The sequence below is a fragment of the Acomys russatus genome, chromosome X (genome assembly GCF_903995435.1).
Source record: "Acomys russatus chromosome X, mAcoRus1.1, whole genome shotgun sequence".
Lineage (NCBI taxonomy): Eukaryota > Metazoa > Chordata > Mammalia > Rodentia > Muridae > Acomys > Acomys russatus.
This window is the reverse complement of record NC_067169.1, coordinates 56,511,619-56,530,336: the sequence shown is the minus strand read 5'-3', so window position 1 is coordinate 56,530,336 and position 18,718 is coordinate 56,511,619. Positions and strand designations below refer to the sequence as shown.

General features: G+C 40.6%; 1 protein-coding gene across 3 annotated transcripts in view; it reads right to left on the bottom strand.

Annotated features, from left to right (window-relative positions):
• Atp7a (ATPase copper transporting alpha) overlaps nucleotides 1–18,718 on the bottom strand; it is a 113,148-nt gene that overhangs the window by 29,014 nt on the left and 65,416 nt on the right. For 2 of the 3 annotated variants that reach the window (XM_051142368.1, XM_051142369.1), the window contains exons 3-12: nucleotides 14,122–14,611; nucleotides 12,954–13,679; nucleotides 11,599–11,781; nucleotides 9,333–9,496; nucleotides 6,432–6,593; nucleotides 5,012–5,088; nucleotides 4,370–4,583; nucleotides 2,794–3,027; nucleotides 1,632–1,723; nucleotides 68–195 (exon numbers count right to left, since the gene is read on the bottom strand). In XM_051142368.1, the coding sequence (XP_050998325.1) occupies nucleotides 68–195; nucleotides 1,632–1,723; nucleotides 2,794–3,027; nucleotides 4,370–4,583; nucleotides 5,012–5,088; nucleotides 6,432–6,593; nucleotides 9,333–9,496; nucleotides 11,599–11,781; nucleotides 12,954–13,679; nucleotides 14,122–14,611 (2,470 nt within the window). The remainder of the gene's footprint in view (nucleotides 1–67; nucleotides 196–1,631; nucleotides 1,724–2,793; nucleotides 3,028–4,369; nucleotides 4,584–5,011; nucleotides 5,089–6,431; nucleotides 6,594–9,332; nucleotides 9,497–11,598; nucleotides 11,782–12,953; nucleotides 13,680–14,121; nucleotides 14,612–18,718) is intronic. The other variant, XM_051142370.1, reaches the window with a different exon arrangement.

Here is an 18,718-nt window from a genome sequence, read left to right as displayed (position 1 = left end):
TGTCTGCTTCTCATTATCACTTTGGAATCATTTCATTTTCATGTCCTGATCCTCTGACAGAACATACCTGTGATGAGGGACTCGTCTACCATAGAATGTCCTTCAATCACACGGCCATCCACTGGAAATTTGCCTCCTGGAATGACTTTAATGATATCACCACGTTGTACAAGCTCCACATCCACTTGCTCTTCACTGAACAGGAGTTAACATAAAAAGTGTCATGGCGTAGTATCTGCTTCTACACACACACGATTTAGAAATCATGCCAATGGCTCCGGAATTACTACCAACAGAAACTAGGTCCAACATTTATACTAGCAACAACTATATTAGTTTTGCTCACTGGTGGTAATGAACAAAGTCTTGGCCCCAAAGCAAGCACTCTAAATATTTATTCAATAATCACTGAGTTAAGTGAAAGCTAAAAAAAAAAAAAATAGTGCCATAATCAGGCATGATAGCATACACCAGTAATCATAGCACTTGGGAAGTGGAGGCAGGAGGCTTATGAGTTTAAAGTCACCCTGGGGTATGTAGTGAGTTTGAGGTCAGCCTGTGTTATATGAGACCCTCAGTAGCTATACATAATTGATGTCAGGTATACTTTGTGTCTTTTTAACTAGAATAGTTCCTTCATTCTTTCCTTTCTTCTTCCTTCAGTTGAAGGAGGAATCACTAGGAGAAAAAGAAGCAAGCACTCAGTGGGAGAGCACTTGCCTGATATGGATTTCAAATTGTTTCCTAACCAGAGAAATCCTAGAGCAGAACAAGACCTTATGTCAAAAGATGAGGAAGGTGAGAGGTTGGCCCAGGTAACTCTCAAAGCTACGAGCCCCCTGCTTCAGCTTCAGAAGTGTTGGAATTATAGGTATGTACCACCACACATGGCTTGAATATGTCCCTTTTTTTGTTTTCTTGAGACAGGGTTTCTCTGTGTGGCTTTGGCTGTCCTGGAACTCGCTCTGTATAGACCAGGCTGTCCTCAAATTCACAGAGATCCACCAGCTTGGTCTACAGAGTAAGTCCAGGACAGCCAAGGCTACACAGAGAAACTTTCTCTCGAAAAGTTAAAAAATAAATATAAAAAAAGAAAAGGTCTTTCATCCAGGCATGGTGACTCATGCCTTTAATCCCAACACTCGGAAGGCAGAGGCAGGATAATCTCTGTGAGTTCCTAGCCAGCCTGGTCTACAAAGTGAGTCCAGGACAGCCAGGAATGTTACACAGAGAAACCCTGTCTCTAAAAACAAAAACAAAACAAAACAAACAAAAAAAAAAAAAAAAACAGAAGAAGAAGAAGAAGAAGGGAAAAGAAAAGAGAAAAAATGAGGATAATTGTTAAATTTGAGAGCGACATTATGTGGGAGTTATGACATTCCTTACCTCTGGATACATTTCAAAAAATGTCCATAAAAGAGCACCAGTAAGCTGGCTTAGCGTGTAAGGGTGCTTGTTGCTAAGCCAAACAATTTGAATGCTATCCCTAGGGCCCACATGGTAGCTAGAGAAACTCCCACAATCTGTCCTCCAACCTCCACACATGTACCATGGCATATGTGTACCAGCCACAATAAATTAATGTAACAGAATGTTTAAAACAAGTTACATAACAAAATAAAAATAAATACCTCAGGAGGAGATTTTCAGAGTTAAGAGTTACAATAGTTGCTTCTGTCGCTTGTAGTGAAATCAGCTTTGCAAGAGCCTCTGAAGTTTTGCCCTATAAATTAAAACACAGTAACAATGCTGAAGAAAGTGTTCAAACCTTAAAGATATAATAATCTTTTAACATTCACTCAAAGATCAGCTTAAGAAAAACATTTGATCAGAAGAAAATTATATTGGAATACTAATAATATAATTTGCAAAAAACATTTAAAAAGTACTAGGTATAATTTATAAAGAGATACAAATTATTAGAAAAATATCAGGAATCAAATTCATACATGAGCAAAAAAAATCACACGAATAAGTAGATCACTCAAGAGGAAATATAAATCCTCAATGTATGAGGAAATGTTTATCCAGACTACTAATACAAGAAACTCAAACTAAAGTCACCTTGTAATTCCATTTTACATCTGCCAATTTAGCAAGGATTTAGATAAGAGGTGATGCTGAAGCCGTTGTAGTAGGAATTACTTTGCTGACAGACCCTAACTGGCAAAATTTCTTATAGCTTATAGCATGGGACCATGGAAAGATTTATGCCCTTTCAGACAGCAATTATATCCTTTCTACTTATTCCTAAGGTACTCAGCTCAGAGGAAATGACTATTAGACATGATTGTGTGCAGTGTAGGATTAACTTTTTTTTAAAAAAATGGAAGAAACCTAATTAAGAAAAAAACTAGAATGGTTTAGTAATTGAGAGCACGGTGATTTGGCAGAACCAGCAAGCGACTGTCTGAACTGTACACAGGGAAAAACTGTGCAGTGCTCAGGGTACTGAGGGGCACACAGATTATGCTTTCAATTCTGTGAAACATAAAGTTACACAGAACAGGATTAGAAACTGTCTTTAGCACAGCAGAGGAGCATGAATGGACTTTGACAGCACTGTTTTAAGTCACAAGGCCAAATCAATTTTCATTTAACAATGTGATATAAGTATTTCTCAAAAAGCACCATAGGTATACTCACCCTTGGCAGTAATATAAATGTGATACACTTACTGAAGAAATATCTAAAATACATAAAACAATGCATATTTCTAATATGTGACCTAGAAAATATTAAGGTCTTTGACTGATCCAATATTTAAACAAATGTTATGGTTTCTTACTTTACCTTTGCTATATGTTCCAACCATCGGCCTAGTGCAATAAACACAAACAGCATAGGAGGCGTATCAAAGAAGGTAATAGGGTTCACTTGGGCTCTCTCATACATTGCGACCAGAAGAATAACCAGAGAGTAGGCAAACGCGATGGTGGTTGCCAACACAATCAGCACATCCATATTTGCTGTCTTATGCCTAAGAGCTTTGTAAGCCTGGATGTAGAAGTACCAGCCTCCACAAAACTGTAACAGAAAAGTGATAATTACTGAATTTCCCAAACCTGAAATTCATATATATATATCTAAGTAAGCTCAGTATAAAGTATCAATGTTTACTTCCTTTGCCATTTAACTAATCCATAAACTCTATGTTACAGAGCCTCATATGTAGTCCAGGTTGGCCTTGAACTCGACAAGATTCCTGAGATTACAGGCATGCATCACCCCACCTGGGTATATGGGGGAGATTTTGAGCTGGAGCAAGTTTGCATTTTAGCAGAAGTATGTGCAGAAGAAGGGCTTCACATAGCTGTGCAAGACACCAAAGGACATCCTGTATGATCCAGTGGATACTTCATACCATAAAGAAAGTCAGAGGGCTGTTGAAATGCACTGTGTAGACCAGGCTGGCCTAGAATTCACAGAGATCTGCCTGCCTCTGTTTCCCCATTTTTCTTTTTGATGCTAGCTAAGACATGCAAACTAGGAAAAGATTTTATACATTTCGGAAAGGCTTTTTTGTTTTGTTTGGTTTTTTGAGACAGGGTTTCTCTGTGTAGCCTTGGCTGTCCTGGACTCACTTTGTAGACCAGGCTGGCCTCGAACTCACAGAGACCCACCTTACTCTGCCTCCCGAGTGCTGGGATTAAAGTGGAAAGGCTTTTTTAATTATATAAAACTTAGCTCCTTTCCAAAAGTCAATGACAAGGTATGGGTTCTGTGGGGAAGTGTAACAGGAGAGCCTGTCTTCTATTAGTACAATTGGCACTAATTAGTTGTTAGTACTATCGCCTTTTGTTTTGCTTTGGGGTTTTGGTGGTGCTGGGATTGAACCCAGGGCTCTCGGTATACTCAGCAAGTAATCTACCATTGAACTACATCCTCAGCCTCACTTTTAAATCTTTAATGAAGATAAATTAATATACTTGTTGAGCTGGGCATGGTGGCACATACCTTTAATCCCAGCACTAGGGGAGGCAGAGGCAGGTGGATCACTGTGAATTCGAGGCCAGCCTGGTCTATAAAGTGAGTGCAGGACAGCCAAGGCTGCACAGAGAAACCCTGTCTCAAAAAAAAAAAAAAAAAAAAGAAAGAAAGAAAGAAAGAAAAAAAGAAAAAAGAAAAAAAAGAAGAAAAAGAAAAAGGGCTGGAGAGATGGCTCAGAGGTTAGGAGCACTGATTGCTTTCCCAAAGGTTCTGAGTTCAATTCCCAGCAACCACATGGTAGCTCACAACCATCTATAATGAGATCTGGTGCCCTCTTCTGCTGTGTAGGTATACATGTAGGCAGAACACTGTATAATAAATAAATAAACACATACATAAATAAATAAATCTTTAATATACTTGTTAATATGTTACTTGCCTGTACAGGTAGACATAATAGGAGCGACAACAAATTCATTATGGACAATCCTGGCAGAATCTGACGCTCCAGGAACATAGAAGAATGTGCTTCATTACTCATGTTCTGATTATGATGAAGAGTTGCAAGGTGGTGATCCATAACCATCATATATATCATCAGTCCCATTACAGGGATACAGAAAAATAGGCTCACAAGGAAAGACCTTCGCCATCTTATGTGGAAAACATTTTTAAAGGAGAAAATACATTTTAGTGAGTAGCTAAAAGTTAAACATTCCATGTACTATAGAGAAACACAGATTGCAACCATTTCACTCAGTGTACGAAGATATCATGGGACTGGAGACATAGCTCTCCACTTAAGAGCTCCTACTGCTCTTCCAGAGGACCCAAGTTCAATTCCCAGCACCCGCATTGGCTCACAAGCACCTGTAACTCCAGTACCAGCAGATCCAATGCCCTCTTCTGGCTTCTGCAGGCTCCTGCATACATGTGGCATATTCTCACACATACACATACACACACTTTAAAAATAAAACTAAATTGTGAGAAATGCTATTGTAAAAATTGACATGCTAACAGGATGTTAAATTTCTAAAAGGAGTTAAAATGTATTTATTGACAATTCCAAAGTACTTACTGTTTTATTTCTCGTTTATGATCTAAGTGACTGGCTGACCGATCTTTCTTGACCAAAGAAGCTTCAAAACCTAAGCTCTAAGGAAATTCACAAGAAAAATGTCATTTTAAAACTAATGAAGAGATATTCTAAACCATGCTGTTATCACTTAGAACAACACAATGCCTGAGTAAAAGTCATTCTGGGGAATAGAAACATGAGCTGTCCAGAACTTTCTGCCCTCGACTACTTTGGTTTCTAATTTTGCAAAGAAATTAGTAGCACACTGATTTTAGCTACTGTTCTGCTGTTCTCAAACTGGCAGTTTCACTCAAGTGCAATAGTGATTTTCACTGACAGTGCGCGAAAGCCAGCACTATATGAAATACATTGTCCAAGGCCTTGCCTACATAGCTTTCAATCTTGTTCCACCATGAAAAGAGTATGAACAAGAGTCCTTTTCCCCAATATAGCTAAGTACAATAAAGGAACTACACCTAAGCCAGAAGCACACAGGCAGAGTTACAAACACCAAATTTGTGTTGTCCCTCTCTCTCTCTCTCTCTCTCTCTCTCTCTCTCTCTCTCTCTCTCTCTCTCGTGTGTGTGTGTGTGTGTGTGTGTGTGTGTTTTTGAGACAGGGTTTCTCTATGTTAGCCTTGGCTGCCCTGGACTCGCTCTGTAGAGCAGGTTGGCCTCGAACTCAGATATCCACCTGCCTCTGCCTTAAATACCAGGCTTTCAACTGCTAGGGAAAAAGCTACCATCCTGAGTGACCAGGATCAAGTCTCCTGAAACTCACCAAGGAACTTCTCAAGTTGTCTCATGTCTGAAATAAGAGAATCCAGAACTGAAGCTCAGCAGCATAACTGAGGACCTGATGAAGGCGGCTAGGGTGGGTATTCAGTAGTACCAGCTTCACAGGTGCCAGTGGTACTGCTGCCTAAACTAATTAGATCTCACCTGAACTACAATATGTTTTCAATCATCAGAACACCAATTTCACAGCACACTGAAACTGCAAATAAGTATTACTGCTTAAGATACGCTGAAGGACACAGGATGAACTTAGGAAAAAGAAAAAGCAGTGGCATTTTAACTTGAGAGTTTTTCTTTTGTTCTGCTTTGCTTGAACAAACCATAGCACATCTAGCCTGATGCTTAACTTCACAGAGATTATTGCACTTTATATCCCTTTCCTAAATACATTAAGTCTGCTCATGATTTGATCACGCAAATTCACCTTTGTCTAAGTTTTCCTGATCAAGGCCATGGGCGGGGGCTGGGGGGAACGATAAAAGTAGACACACACTAATGTTTTTTATGTGGAATAGTCAAAGGGGCTAGTCTTTTAACTGTCTCTATTTAACGTAAAACAGATGTGATTTCAGAAAGCGGTTGGTCGGAAAGGTAAGACAGAAAGGCAAAGTCATGGCACTTACTCCAATGGTATGTATAATATCTCGGGGACCAATGATTTCTGGATCATATTTAATATGTGCTTTGTTAGTTGCCAGGGCCACAGAGCAGTAGAAGATCCCTTTGTGTTTTGTGAGAGTAGACTCGATTTTATGGACACAGGAGGCACATGTCATTCCTCTCACCTGTTAAAAGCAAAGCCTTTGTTATTAAAAAATTCTCTTTTATTCTCATAAGAGTTAGTACTTCATGGCCCGGCATGGTGGCACACGCCTGTAATCGCACCACCCGGGAGGCAGAGGCAGGCGGATCTCTGTGAGTTTGAGACCAGCCTGGTCTACAAAGTGAGTCCAGGATAGCCAAGGCAACACAGAGAAACCCTGTCTCCAAAAATAAACAAAAAAGTTAGTACTTCTAATTAAATGAACTATAAGAACACGGGACTGTCTTACACAGCTTTATTTGCACAGTTCGCATACTTCTGATATGATTATTAGAATTCTGTTTCCATGAGGGAGTGTCACTTTTGACGGAGCTGGGGATTCTCAGGGAAAATGAAAAAGATCCTGAATTGGTTCTGAAGAAAACTGTACTAAGCTAGGCATATGCTAAAAGCCACAGAGTGTTACATTTCCAATTAGTGGATTCTGCAGTGCGAGAGTTATATCTTATCTTGGTGATATTTAATAAAGAAACAAAGAATTCTGTTTGGTTGTGTACATGTATGGTACACATGTATATGTATTCACGTGTCCATATGTACACATCTGTGGGGGCCCAAGATTAAAATTTGATAGTTTCCTTAATGGCTTTGCTCTATTTGCTGAGGTTACTGAGGCAGCGTCTCTAGCTCAACAACAACAACAACAAAAATCACCATTTTTTGGCTTCCAAAGGCATCCTAATATATTCAAGCACAAGCACACAAGTGCACGTACACATACAAATACAAGTAAAACTTTAAAACATTATATTATATGTATGTGTGTATAGTGTGCTCTTAGAAGCCAGAAGAGGGTGCTGAAATCCCTGCGACTGGAGTTATAGATGTAGGTGCTGAGGTTTGAACCTGAATTCTCTAGGAGGGCAGCCAGTGTTCTTAACTGTTAAGCCATATGTCCAGGCCACTTAAAAATGGTAAAGTAAATATGGGCTAAAGAGATGGATCATTAGTTAAAGAACACTGGATTGACTCCCAACTGCCTCTAATTCCGCCTCCAGGGAATCTGACTTCCTCCTCTGGCCTCCTACAGATACCCGCACACATGTACAATCTATACAGAAACACACACACAGACATATAAATAAAATTACTTTAGGTAAATCAAAGAGATATGTAAATACCTCTCAAATTTCCCCATAAAAGTAAGAATAAAACTTTTAAAAAACTGTCTTGACCAATTTGTTTTTCAACTTGTAGAAATCCAGGAAGCATTTATTCAAAACTTAGAGTAGTCTTGATAAAAACAGCAAGCTATGTGGTATCACTATCTGCTGCGTTCCCTTCTCTTCCTCTCCCGTCTGTGGGAGTGAACCAAGAGCCTTGAAGAAAGACAACAGTGTAGCCACTGGACATCACAGAACAAAGAGTCCATTCAGAGCCTCTTTTCCAGAGGACTGTTATCAGTTCACCTGTCTAATGGTTCTTGGAAATGCCCTCTGTAAGCATGTCTGCCCTGAGTAAAGGTCACTGAGTGGAAAAAGCCTCCTTCCTTCCTTCCTCCTTTCTTGGTGACTAATGGTTTCATTATTTCAGGGAAGTAGACAAGAGCTCCTACCCCCAACCAAGACACTATCTCCAGTTAACAACCATTCAAAAAGGAAAAACTCATTCCTCCAAGAGTCTCACTGGATATACAAACCAGCCTTAAGCGCAGGCCCCATGCCTAGCAGGCAATAACCAACACAAAACTAACTCAATAGTAGTTAAAAAAAAAAACCTTATTGGTCTTTTTCTAGTATATTATGGTTTCTGACTTTGTGTTTTATGGAGTGTGACTGTGTGTATGTGTGTGTGTGTGTGTGTGTGTGTGTGTGTGTGTGTGTGTGTGTGTCCGTGTGTCCATGCTTTCCTCCTGCTCTTTCTCTCCTGTTTCTTAGTTTCTTTTTTGTTAGTTTCTTCATTTTGTTTTATCTTTGTTTGTCATTTCTATTTGCCTGTCTGTTTTCAGAGACAGAGAAAGGAGTTGGAAGGGTAGGGAGGACCTGGGAGGAGATGAGCGAGAAAAATCATAATTAGAATATATTATATGAAAAGAACTATTTTAATAAATACAATTTTTATTTTTAATTCATTAGTTCTTTGAGAATTTCATACAATATATTTGATCATATTAACCCCTCTCCCGCAACTCTTCCTATGCCCACAATCCTTTCCTTCCCCAATTTGTCTTTTTAAAAACCCATTAGGTTCAATTTCTTTTGTTTACAGAAAGTTACTTTGGTACACAGTTGTTTTATCTTTTCTTTTGTTTCCCTCCCCTCCCTTTCCTTAAGGAAGTGTTTCCCTTAGTAGTCCAGGCTTGCCTCAAACTCTCAGGGATCCTCCTGTGTCTGCTTCCTAAATGCTAAGATTATTAGCATGCACAAGCACAGCCCACTGTTTTTAGTGCATTTATTTATATATGGTGTTCCGAGGACGACTTTCTGGAGTCAGTTCTCTCCTTCACCACGTAGGTTACAAACACTAAACTCTGTTCTTCAAGCGCCTTTATTAGCTGAGTCATCCTGTCAACCCTCACCCCGTTTGTTTTTTGTTTTATTTTGTTTTTTGCTTTCTAAAGATAATTTCATTCCATGCTTGAAGAGTACCATTAAGTCAAAGCCTTCTATATTCCAGTTTCCTTCATATGCTCTATTTGCCAAGTTTTCTATGAAAGCATCTCTATTAGAAGTCTATTAAACATACAGAAGTTTCTACTTACAACAAGTTCCAAAATGCCATCTCCTTCACCAGCATTTTCCATCACCTTGGCTCCAAATCCAAGCTCTCGGATAAACTCTGCTATCATTGGGGGTTGGATAACAGCTGGGTTATATCTTACTTCTGCCTTGCCAGCCATTAGGGCCACAAGTACAGAATATATTCCTGGGAACATTGATAAGAAAAACAAAGCCAGTAATAGGTTTTTACCAAAAAGAATAATGTTAAAACTGTTTTTCAAATTTTTCATTTAAATGCAAAAGTATCAAAGAGAACTTGCTGAAATTTACTACTCAATTTTTTTTTTTTGTTGTTTGTTTTTGTTTTTTTTTGAGACAAGGTTTCTCTGTGTAGCCTTGGCCATCCTGGACTCACTTTGTAGACCAGGCTGGCCTCGAACTACTACTCAATTTTTTGTTTTGTTTTTGTTTGTTTCTTGAGACAGGGTTTCTCTGTGTAGCCTTGGCTGTCCTGGACTCGCCTTGTAGACCAAGATGGCCTCGAACTCACAGTGACCCGCCTGCCTCTGCCTCCTGAGTACTGGGATTAAAGGTGTGCGCCACCATGCCCAGCTCTACTCAACTTTTTATACACATCATGCCTGCCTTTGTGTCCCAAGTGCTAGGATTAAAGACATGCAGCACTATGCTCGGCTCATCTTTTTATTCCACTTTATTTTTTTTTTTTTAAGACAGAATCTTGCTGTCACTCAGGGTATTATAGAACTCCTAGCTACAAGCTGTCTTCCTGTCTCAGCCTCTCAGATGGCCACTACAACTGGGTCTTATTTATCTAAATTCCTACAGATTCTACTCCCTGCCTTTCTAGTCCAGAAATCCCAAACATCTTATCACATTCTGTGCAAATACTTAAATATTAATCTCCAAAAGATAGAGTCCTTGTGCACAGCCTAGTAGGACTGGGGCTGCGGTGGTAGAGCACGTGTAGAGTTCAATCACACACCACATGAGCATTAGCTTCACATCTAAATCAATTTTCTAAAAACCCATCACTTTAACAGTTTTCTATCTAAATAAGGGTCCAAATAAGATCTATATATTACAGTGAGATAAATCTCTATCTTGTAGGAAGCAGCGCTTCAAGAAACTAATAAAACCTGGGCTGCAGATGTGGCTCAGTTGGTAGATGGCTTGCCTAGAACACATGAGACCCTGAGTTGCATCCTCAGCATCCTATAAAGCAGGGCACAGTGGCACATGCCTGTGACCCTAGCACTTGGGAGGTAGGGCCCTGAGTTCAAGATTGTCTTTCACTACATTAAGAGTTTGAGGCCAGCCTTGTTTTCATGAGATCCTGTTTGAAAAACAAAATAAAACCAAAACCTAATTTCTTTCCTAAGAGAAAGGAATTTATACATTTGAAGGTCACTGTGATTATAGTCAAGAATCTAAGAATGCGCCAGGCATGATGGCGTACGCCTTTAGTCCCAGCACTTGAGAGGCAGAGGCAGATGGATCTCTGTGAGTTCGACGCCAGCCTGGTCTACAAAGTGAGTCCAGGAGAGCCAAAGCTACACAGAGAAACCCAGTCTCAAAAAAAAAAATTATAAGCTAAGAGTGACTAAAGAAAAACTATGGTGTTGATTTTCAAAGATTCTGTAACCTGAGGTTAAAATACACAACCCTAAGCAACTTGGACATCTTATCGCAAGGGACGATCAGAGGTCAAACTGTCAGAAGAGACAATATAATTCTATACGAATACTGTTTGGCTCTGGTGCCTAATCCAGGTAAGGCAATGCCTAACTCTTATACATTATCATTTTTAAGGACAGCTTTAACAAAAAATTAAGTTTCTCTAAGTCCATTATAGTCATGATTCCCAATAGTAATGTTTTGGATTTCCTTCTGCTATAACATTTTCAGTAAGTTTCAATGGCACTAAAATGCAATCATAAGATAAATGAAATAACAAACAAACAAACAAAAAACTACCAGGAATTCAGGGTTGTTCTGTGCATCAAGCACGATCTTTATGAAGACTTGGAAGAATTATAAGCATAGTTACAAAACAAAAGTGGGAAGGAATCTGGAAACAAGCACATAAAATAACACTTAAGTGTGGCTTACCTGCTGGGCATGGTGGCACACACCTGTAATCAGGGAGGCAGAGACAGGCGGATCGCTGTGAGTCGGAGGCCAGCCTGGTCTACAAAGTGAGTCCAGGACATCCAGGGCTACATAGAGAAACCCTGTCTCGAAAAACCAAGGGAGAAAAAAGGATGAAAAAAAGAAAGAGTATCTTACCTTCTTCTCGTCTTAAGTTCCGTTCAATGTTTGCTACACAAGAAGCACAAGTCATTCCAGAGACCTGTATGTAACACTTGTTATGAACTGGTGTCATCACATTTTCTGGCTCATTAGTTGAGGGCAAAAGAGGTGTTTCCAATGAGGGCTGAGCTATCACTACCAGAGGCTCTTTCATGTCTGCTGGAAAGAGAAAGGCTCTTTTCAATTGTAGTATCAATTCTACTCTGACTGCCACCTTGGCATACATCACAATTCACACCCCCAAGCCTGCCAACCCATTTCTTTAACATCAGTAAGGTCCTAAAAGCCCTCAACAAATATATTGTCATTACCCATCCCCATCAGTGACTTTGAATTTCTTCATTGCCCATCCCAGGGGGTCCCTAGAAAATCTGACCCAAGTGAATATATCAAATTTAGTTATGTCAGATTCCTCTAGCCATTATCTCCAAACCCAATCCCAAGTAGAGAATAACTTGTTACTGGACAGTTCTTATGCCTGTATTTAACTAGCATTATCATGCTGACAATTTGCATACTGGCATCAAGGGAACCCCCCCTTATCTATGGGAGATACTTTTCAGCGGGCGCATGAAAGCATCAATAGTACTGTCACCCTGTGTGCATATACATACATGTGTGTCTGTATGTATGTGCAATAAAGTTTAATTTACAAATGAGGCTTAGTAAGGATTCAACAACTTATAATAAAATAGAATAATTATAACAACACAGTGCTATTCATTGTGCCCCCTCTCCGCTTTGAACAATGTATCTCATATAGGTATAAAACCACCATGTTTAGTCTGCCTTTAAGTTTGGGTTTTTTAATTGTCATTGGTTTTTGTTTGGTTGGTTTTTAAGACAGGGTCTCTCCATGTAACAGCCCTGACTGTCCTGGAATTCTCTTTGTAGACCAGGCTGGTCTCGAACTCACAGAGATCCACCTGCCTCTGCCTCCCAAGTGCTGGGATTAAAGGCATGTGCCACCACACTTGGTTGTGCCTTCCAGTTTCTAGGCTCATGATATCCTTAGGCATTTTTTACACACTGGTGACCTCCACCATAGGACTCCATTGTAAGAAGTGGAGTTTCAGTCAGGTGTGGTGGTGGTGGTGCATGCCCTTAATTTGGTATTAAGGGAGTAGAGACAGGTGCATCTCTGTGAATTCAAAGCCAGTCTGGTCAATATAGTGAGTTTCACACCAGCAAGGGCTACATAGTAAAGCCTCATCTCAAAAAAAGGTGGGATCCCAGTAACTAGGAATCATTTCTTGTTGCTAAAAGCCAAATGAAGACACAAAATAGGAATACAAAAATGTTAGTGATAGCAAAGAAAAAGTGATGCTTACCTGGCAAGGCAGCATCAAATCCCATGTCTTCAATCGCTTCTCGCAAGGTTTCTGGGGAGGTTAGTAGAGGATCATATTCAATAGTTCCGGCACTATTTGCAAGGGAAACGTTGATGGATTTTACACCTGGCTTTTTTGATATGACACCCTCTATAGACTGCACACAAGAATTACAAGTCATGCCATTAATGTTTATCACAGTTTCTTGGGTCAGAGGCTGGCTAACCATGTTCAAAGGCATCTTTTGAAGAGATGAGCTGGAGGGAGAGCTGGAAGTACTTTCAACTTCACTTGCAATACTCACTCTGTATTGCCCTGGTGAAACGGCCTCTATTGCTTTTCTCAGCATTTCTGGAGTGACTGAGCTGGCATTGTACTTTACAATGGCTGACCTATTCTCTAAAGAAACTACTATACTGCTTACATACTGGAGTGTAGACAAAGCACTTTCAATATTTGACACACAGGATTTACAATGCATGCCCTCTATGATGAACGTGGTCGTTGAATCACTGGAATTTGATGGACTCTTTTGCTGTGATCCTTCTGGAGATTTGACTGGTGTGTTCTTCAGGCGCTCGACATCAATGGCTCCCAATTTGAGGTATTTGGGCTGTTTTTTAATGAAGGCTGGGAAGCCTACAGCATCAATCTGCTTCTTTATTTCTTCTGCTGTGATTAGGTGAGGCTGATAAACAATGGTAGCTTCTTGGTTGTCAAGAGACACTAATTAGTAAACAGAAACATATTTAGCTTAGTTATTCCTGGTCTACTTCAGAGTCAATTGCTGTTTGTCTCTCACTCTTTTCAATGCTCTTCCTTAGATACAAGCAAAAGACATGCCCTCTCCATTAGAGGTAAAGAATAGCCCAGGCAGGGTACTCAGGAAGCCTGAACTCCATAATTGTTACCACAGCTGCCTTTTCTGCTAAACTAAAGTTCAAGACTCTCATAACCTTTCATTATAATCATTAACTTCGCTGACATTAATCCTGGAAATATGTTACGCCTCCAACTTCAATGAAGCAGGAAGCAATTCTAGGCCCACGGATTTGAAGCTCTTGCTTGGGAAGAGAGCAAAAAGTTTAAAGAAGAAAACACAGAATAGCTTTACAAAACAAGCCAAAAAAAAAAAAAAAAAAAAAAAACCCAAGACTGGATAAATTACCTTTAATTCGCTGAACACCTTGCAGTTTCCCAACTTTTCCTTCAATGGTGCTAGTGCATGAATGGCAGGTCATTCCTTCCACTTTCATCTTTAGCATGACTTCCCCTGCCTGGGGCATGCTGTGATCTTCACAAGGTGCTGACTTTTTCTCTTGCGTGCCCAGGTCTAAGCTGAGGTCTGGGACCAGCTCCACAATCTGACTGGCACTCACCACAGAAGGGATTATGGTCACTACAGCCGATCTCTGCTGAGGGGAAACCTTAACACCGGTCACACCCTTGGTCTTGAGCAATGTGCTTTGGATATGGTCCCATGGCAGAGCCAGTGGAGCAGCAACAGTCAGAAACACGGTATTGGTTAAGACAGGGAGAGGGTTAGCATTGTGGAGAAGAGCGTCGAAGCCCATGTCATCAATAGCTTCTTGGAGGGTCTTTGGAGTCTGAAGTTTAGGGTCATAAATAATAGTTGCACTTTTTTCTTCTAGTGAAACCTTTTGGAAAGAAATTTCAGAACTTGGTTTAAGTAAACTGTATAACATAGGAATTAAGAATAGCAGTCAACAAGAAGCAAGCCCTCCCGGGCCTTCTCACATTCCAGTGCCTAGCTCCAGACATGTAGTTCACACACTGGCCTTCCCTGATAAGTGTAGCTCTTCTCATCAAAGACACTTCCTTTCTGCAGCACATGGGGTTTACTACAGAAATCCACAGCTGGTCAAACTGCAGAGCACCATGAGGTACTCATCCACAGTTGATACATCTGCAACACAAATCCTACATGTAAAGCTCAGGGAACAGTGCAGAGGAGAGGGCAAAATTGTAAGAGGCAAAGGACCAGGACATGCATCCCCGGAACCACAACAGTATGGCTGCCTAAACAAGACCTGCACAACGGCAATACCAGTTGACATGCCAGCGTGGATGGGAGAAATCTCACAAGGCTCCACCGCTAGATACAGAGAGACAGCCAACTGAAGGTTGCTGAGAGATGCGGGCTCAGTCTTCTCCAGGGATGATGCCCATCCCTAAACATATGAACAACACTAAGTGGACTCAGGGGTGTGTGTGTGTGTGTGAGAGAGAGAGAGAGAGAGAGAGAGAGAGAGAGAGAGAGAGAGAGAGAGAGAGAGAGAGAGAGAGAGAGAGAGAGAGAACATGTAGCAATAATAATTAATGAAGAGGTCATGAATTTGGGAGAAACTGTAGGGGGACACAGGAGGAATTGGAAAGGGGAGAGAAAGGAGTAGGAATGAGATAAATACCATATTCATATACAAAATTCTCAACAAAATAAATTTAAAAACTGAAGTAAATTTTAAGAAGAGAATATCAGACCACTTTCAGGAATGAAATAAATAGCAGCACTAAAAACTACTGGTTTCTCAATTAAGTTTTCACCTTTACTACTCTCATTGGAAAGACACAAAAAAATCTATGTAAAAAGCAGTGTGTAGGCCTTCAAAACTGTGGTACCAATCAGATATGTGAAGTATATGCACTGACAAGCACACTCTAGAATTTCACCACAGAACATAGACTACACTTCCCTAGCACACCGTTTCATGAATCACTGTAACCTACTTAAAGGGAGTTGGGACTGCTACAGAGAATAAAAGGTAGGGATGGAAAGATGGCTCGGTACTTAAGAGCATCTGCTGTACAATCATGAGGACAGTTTATATCCCAGCACCGACATAACAATCCAGGCATCTAGCCCACACCTGTTACCTTAACTCATAGTAGGGCAGAGACAGGAGGACTGTTGGGGCTTCCATAGCTGAGAAAAATGATGTAAGAAGAAATTTGCCTCAAAAGGGAAATGGAAAAAATGATACATGAGGATTCTAGAAGCTCTCTTCTGGCCTGTTGAGCATCTATGAACATTGACATCTGTGTATATAAATAAACAACCCTCTTAAAATAAAAGATATACGTTAATATGAAGTCTAATCTTTTTTTATGAAGTCTAATCTTTTAAAAATGTTAACTAAAGGATGGAAGTATAGCTCAGTGGTAGACTGGATGCTTTGCACACACAAGGCCCTGCATGTAATGCCTTAGATATAATTCCCAGTATCAATACACAAACAGAGGGGTGGGGAAGGGATGTGCCTACTATCTTCCAGGGTTTTTATAAGTAGGAGGGTTATTTGTAGTAGTAATGAGTTATAAAATACACATAAAAAAGGAACATCTAATATTTACCATGCATTTAGTATATGTGCCAGGACATGGGATTCTTAGAACCCAAAGCTGCACATGATATGCTCACATGCATCAACACCAGGACAGAGAATACAGAGAAGGTGGCTAACCATTGGTCCCTGAGACCATGGCTCAGAAAAGGTTCCTTAGAGGAAATGGTAACTACTAAAAGACAAAAGGATTCATGACATATGAAGGAGCTGCAGACAAGTGAAAGCAAACAAGTAGAAAAATATGAGAGCCTGGAAATGAAGGAATTGTTCTATTATGGGGTCTTATGTCAATGGTAGTTTATAATTTACCTTACTGCTAATAGAGCACCATGAAAAAGTTATACCGGGCAAAGGCATGAGATCTGTATTTTGGAGAAGAATCATTCCAGAGGCATAATAGAAGATGATAGGGTGGCTGGGAAGATATCAATCAGATTGCTACTCCAATTGCAACAATAGATTGACACGGGCTCTGAATTAAGACATGGGCATGAGGGCAAAGGGAACAGAGGCAGTCCCAAGACATGCTTAACAGACGAGACCCAGTAACAGATACAGATGGAAAGGACACTGAGTAGCATGACTTTTGGTTTTCTAGTTTGGGCCAGTGGACAGATAGTGGTATTAAAATGATATGGGAGAGGAGGGGCACAAGAATTAGCATATTAGAATAGAAGGAAAGGATAAATGATTAATTCAGTGCTAGAACTGTTCATTTTGAGATAGCAGCAGAATAATGTTTAAAGGACACTTAAAAGATAGGTAACATTGTTATTCCTAGTACAAAGCTTTGTTCCAGCCAACAAAAACAATGCAAAAAAGCTAAAGTAATTTAGAGCAGGAAATCTCATTTTAAATCCTCTGTGATAAACTGGGCGCTGGTGGCACTCAGCACTCAGAAGGCAGAGGCAGGCGGATCTCTGAGGTCAGGGCCAGCCTGGTCTATAGAGTGAGTTCCAGGACAGCCAAGTCTACACAGAGAAACTCTGTCTCAAAAAAATCCTCTGTGATAATTGATCAGTTAAATATTCTGTATACTTTAATTTTTTCTTTTAGATTTTTTTTGAATGTGCATGGGTGTTATCATATATATATGATAAAATTATAAAAATAATGAATATTTTTTCAAATTATAGTTTATAGACATATATCTTTTTTTAAAAATACACAATATAATGAATGGTAGCCACTATCAAATGCAGGTTTTTGCATTATTAAATAGATCTCTCTTTAATCTCATGACCTGAGGTCTATGACATTCTGATTAAGGAAACAAATGTGAATGTAGCTTAGTAGTAATATAATTTCTTTCTTTTTCTTTTTCCTTTTTTTTTTTTTTTTCCCGAGACAGGGTTTCTCTGTGTATCTTTGGCTGTCCTAGACTCGCTTTGTTGACCAGGCTGGGCTCGAACTCACAGCGATCCTCCTGATTCTGCCTCCCCAGTGCTGGGATTAAAGGCATGTGCCTTTATTTATACAGTGCTCTGCCTGCATGTACACGTGCAGGCCAGAAGAAGGCATCAGATCACATTGTAGATGGTTGTGAGCAATCATGTGGTTGCTGGGAATTGAACTCATGACTCCTGGAGAAGCAGTCTGTGCTCTTAACCTCTGAGCCATCTCTCCAGCCCATAATATGATTTCTTAGCCTGTGCAAGAACCTAGGATAATCCTGAATGTTGCAAAGAAAAGGTTTTAGGCAATTTAGATAGTCTAGCTAAAGGAGAAGAGGGAGAATAGGCCACTGGTTGTCAGGGCCTACGTGTAGGGCTTAGGTAGCACAGGGAGGTTTCAGGAGTGGTAGCACTGTGCTGCCATGTGCTGCTGGTGGTGGTGGTGATGGTGGTGGTGGTGGTGGTGATGATGGTGATGGTGGTGGTGGTGGTGGTGGTGATGGTGGTGGTGGTGATGGTGGTGGTGGTGGTGATGGTGGTGGTGGTGGTGGTGGTGGTGGTGATGGTGATGGTGGTGGTGGTGGTGATGGTGGTGGTGATGGTGGTGGTGGTGATGGTGGTGGTGGTGGTGGTGATGATGGTGATGGTGGTGGTGGTGGTGGTGGTGATGGTGGTGGTGGTGGTGGTGGTGGTGGTGGTGGTGGTGGTGGTGATGATGGTGATGGTGGTGGTGGTGGTGATGGTGGTGGTGATGGTGGTGGTAGTGGTGGTGGTGTGGTGGTGGTGGTGGTGGTGGTGGTGATGGTGGTAGTGGTGGTGGTGATGGTGGTAGTGGTGGTGGTGGTGATGGTGGTGTTCAGTGAATCTGCACATGCATTTCTGATAGCTGCTGCAAGGGGCCGGAAGCTTCAGGAGTAAACCCCTATATTAACATACCTTCAAGTGGTTCTTTAGCATCTGTTCAGCTAAAACTTTATGATACGAACTGAACATGCCCACAAGCATT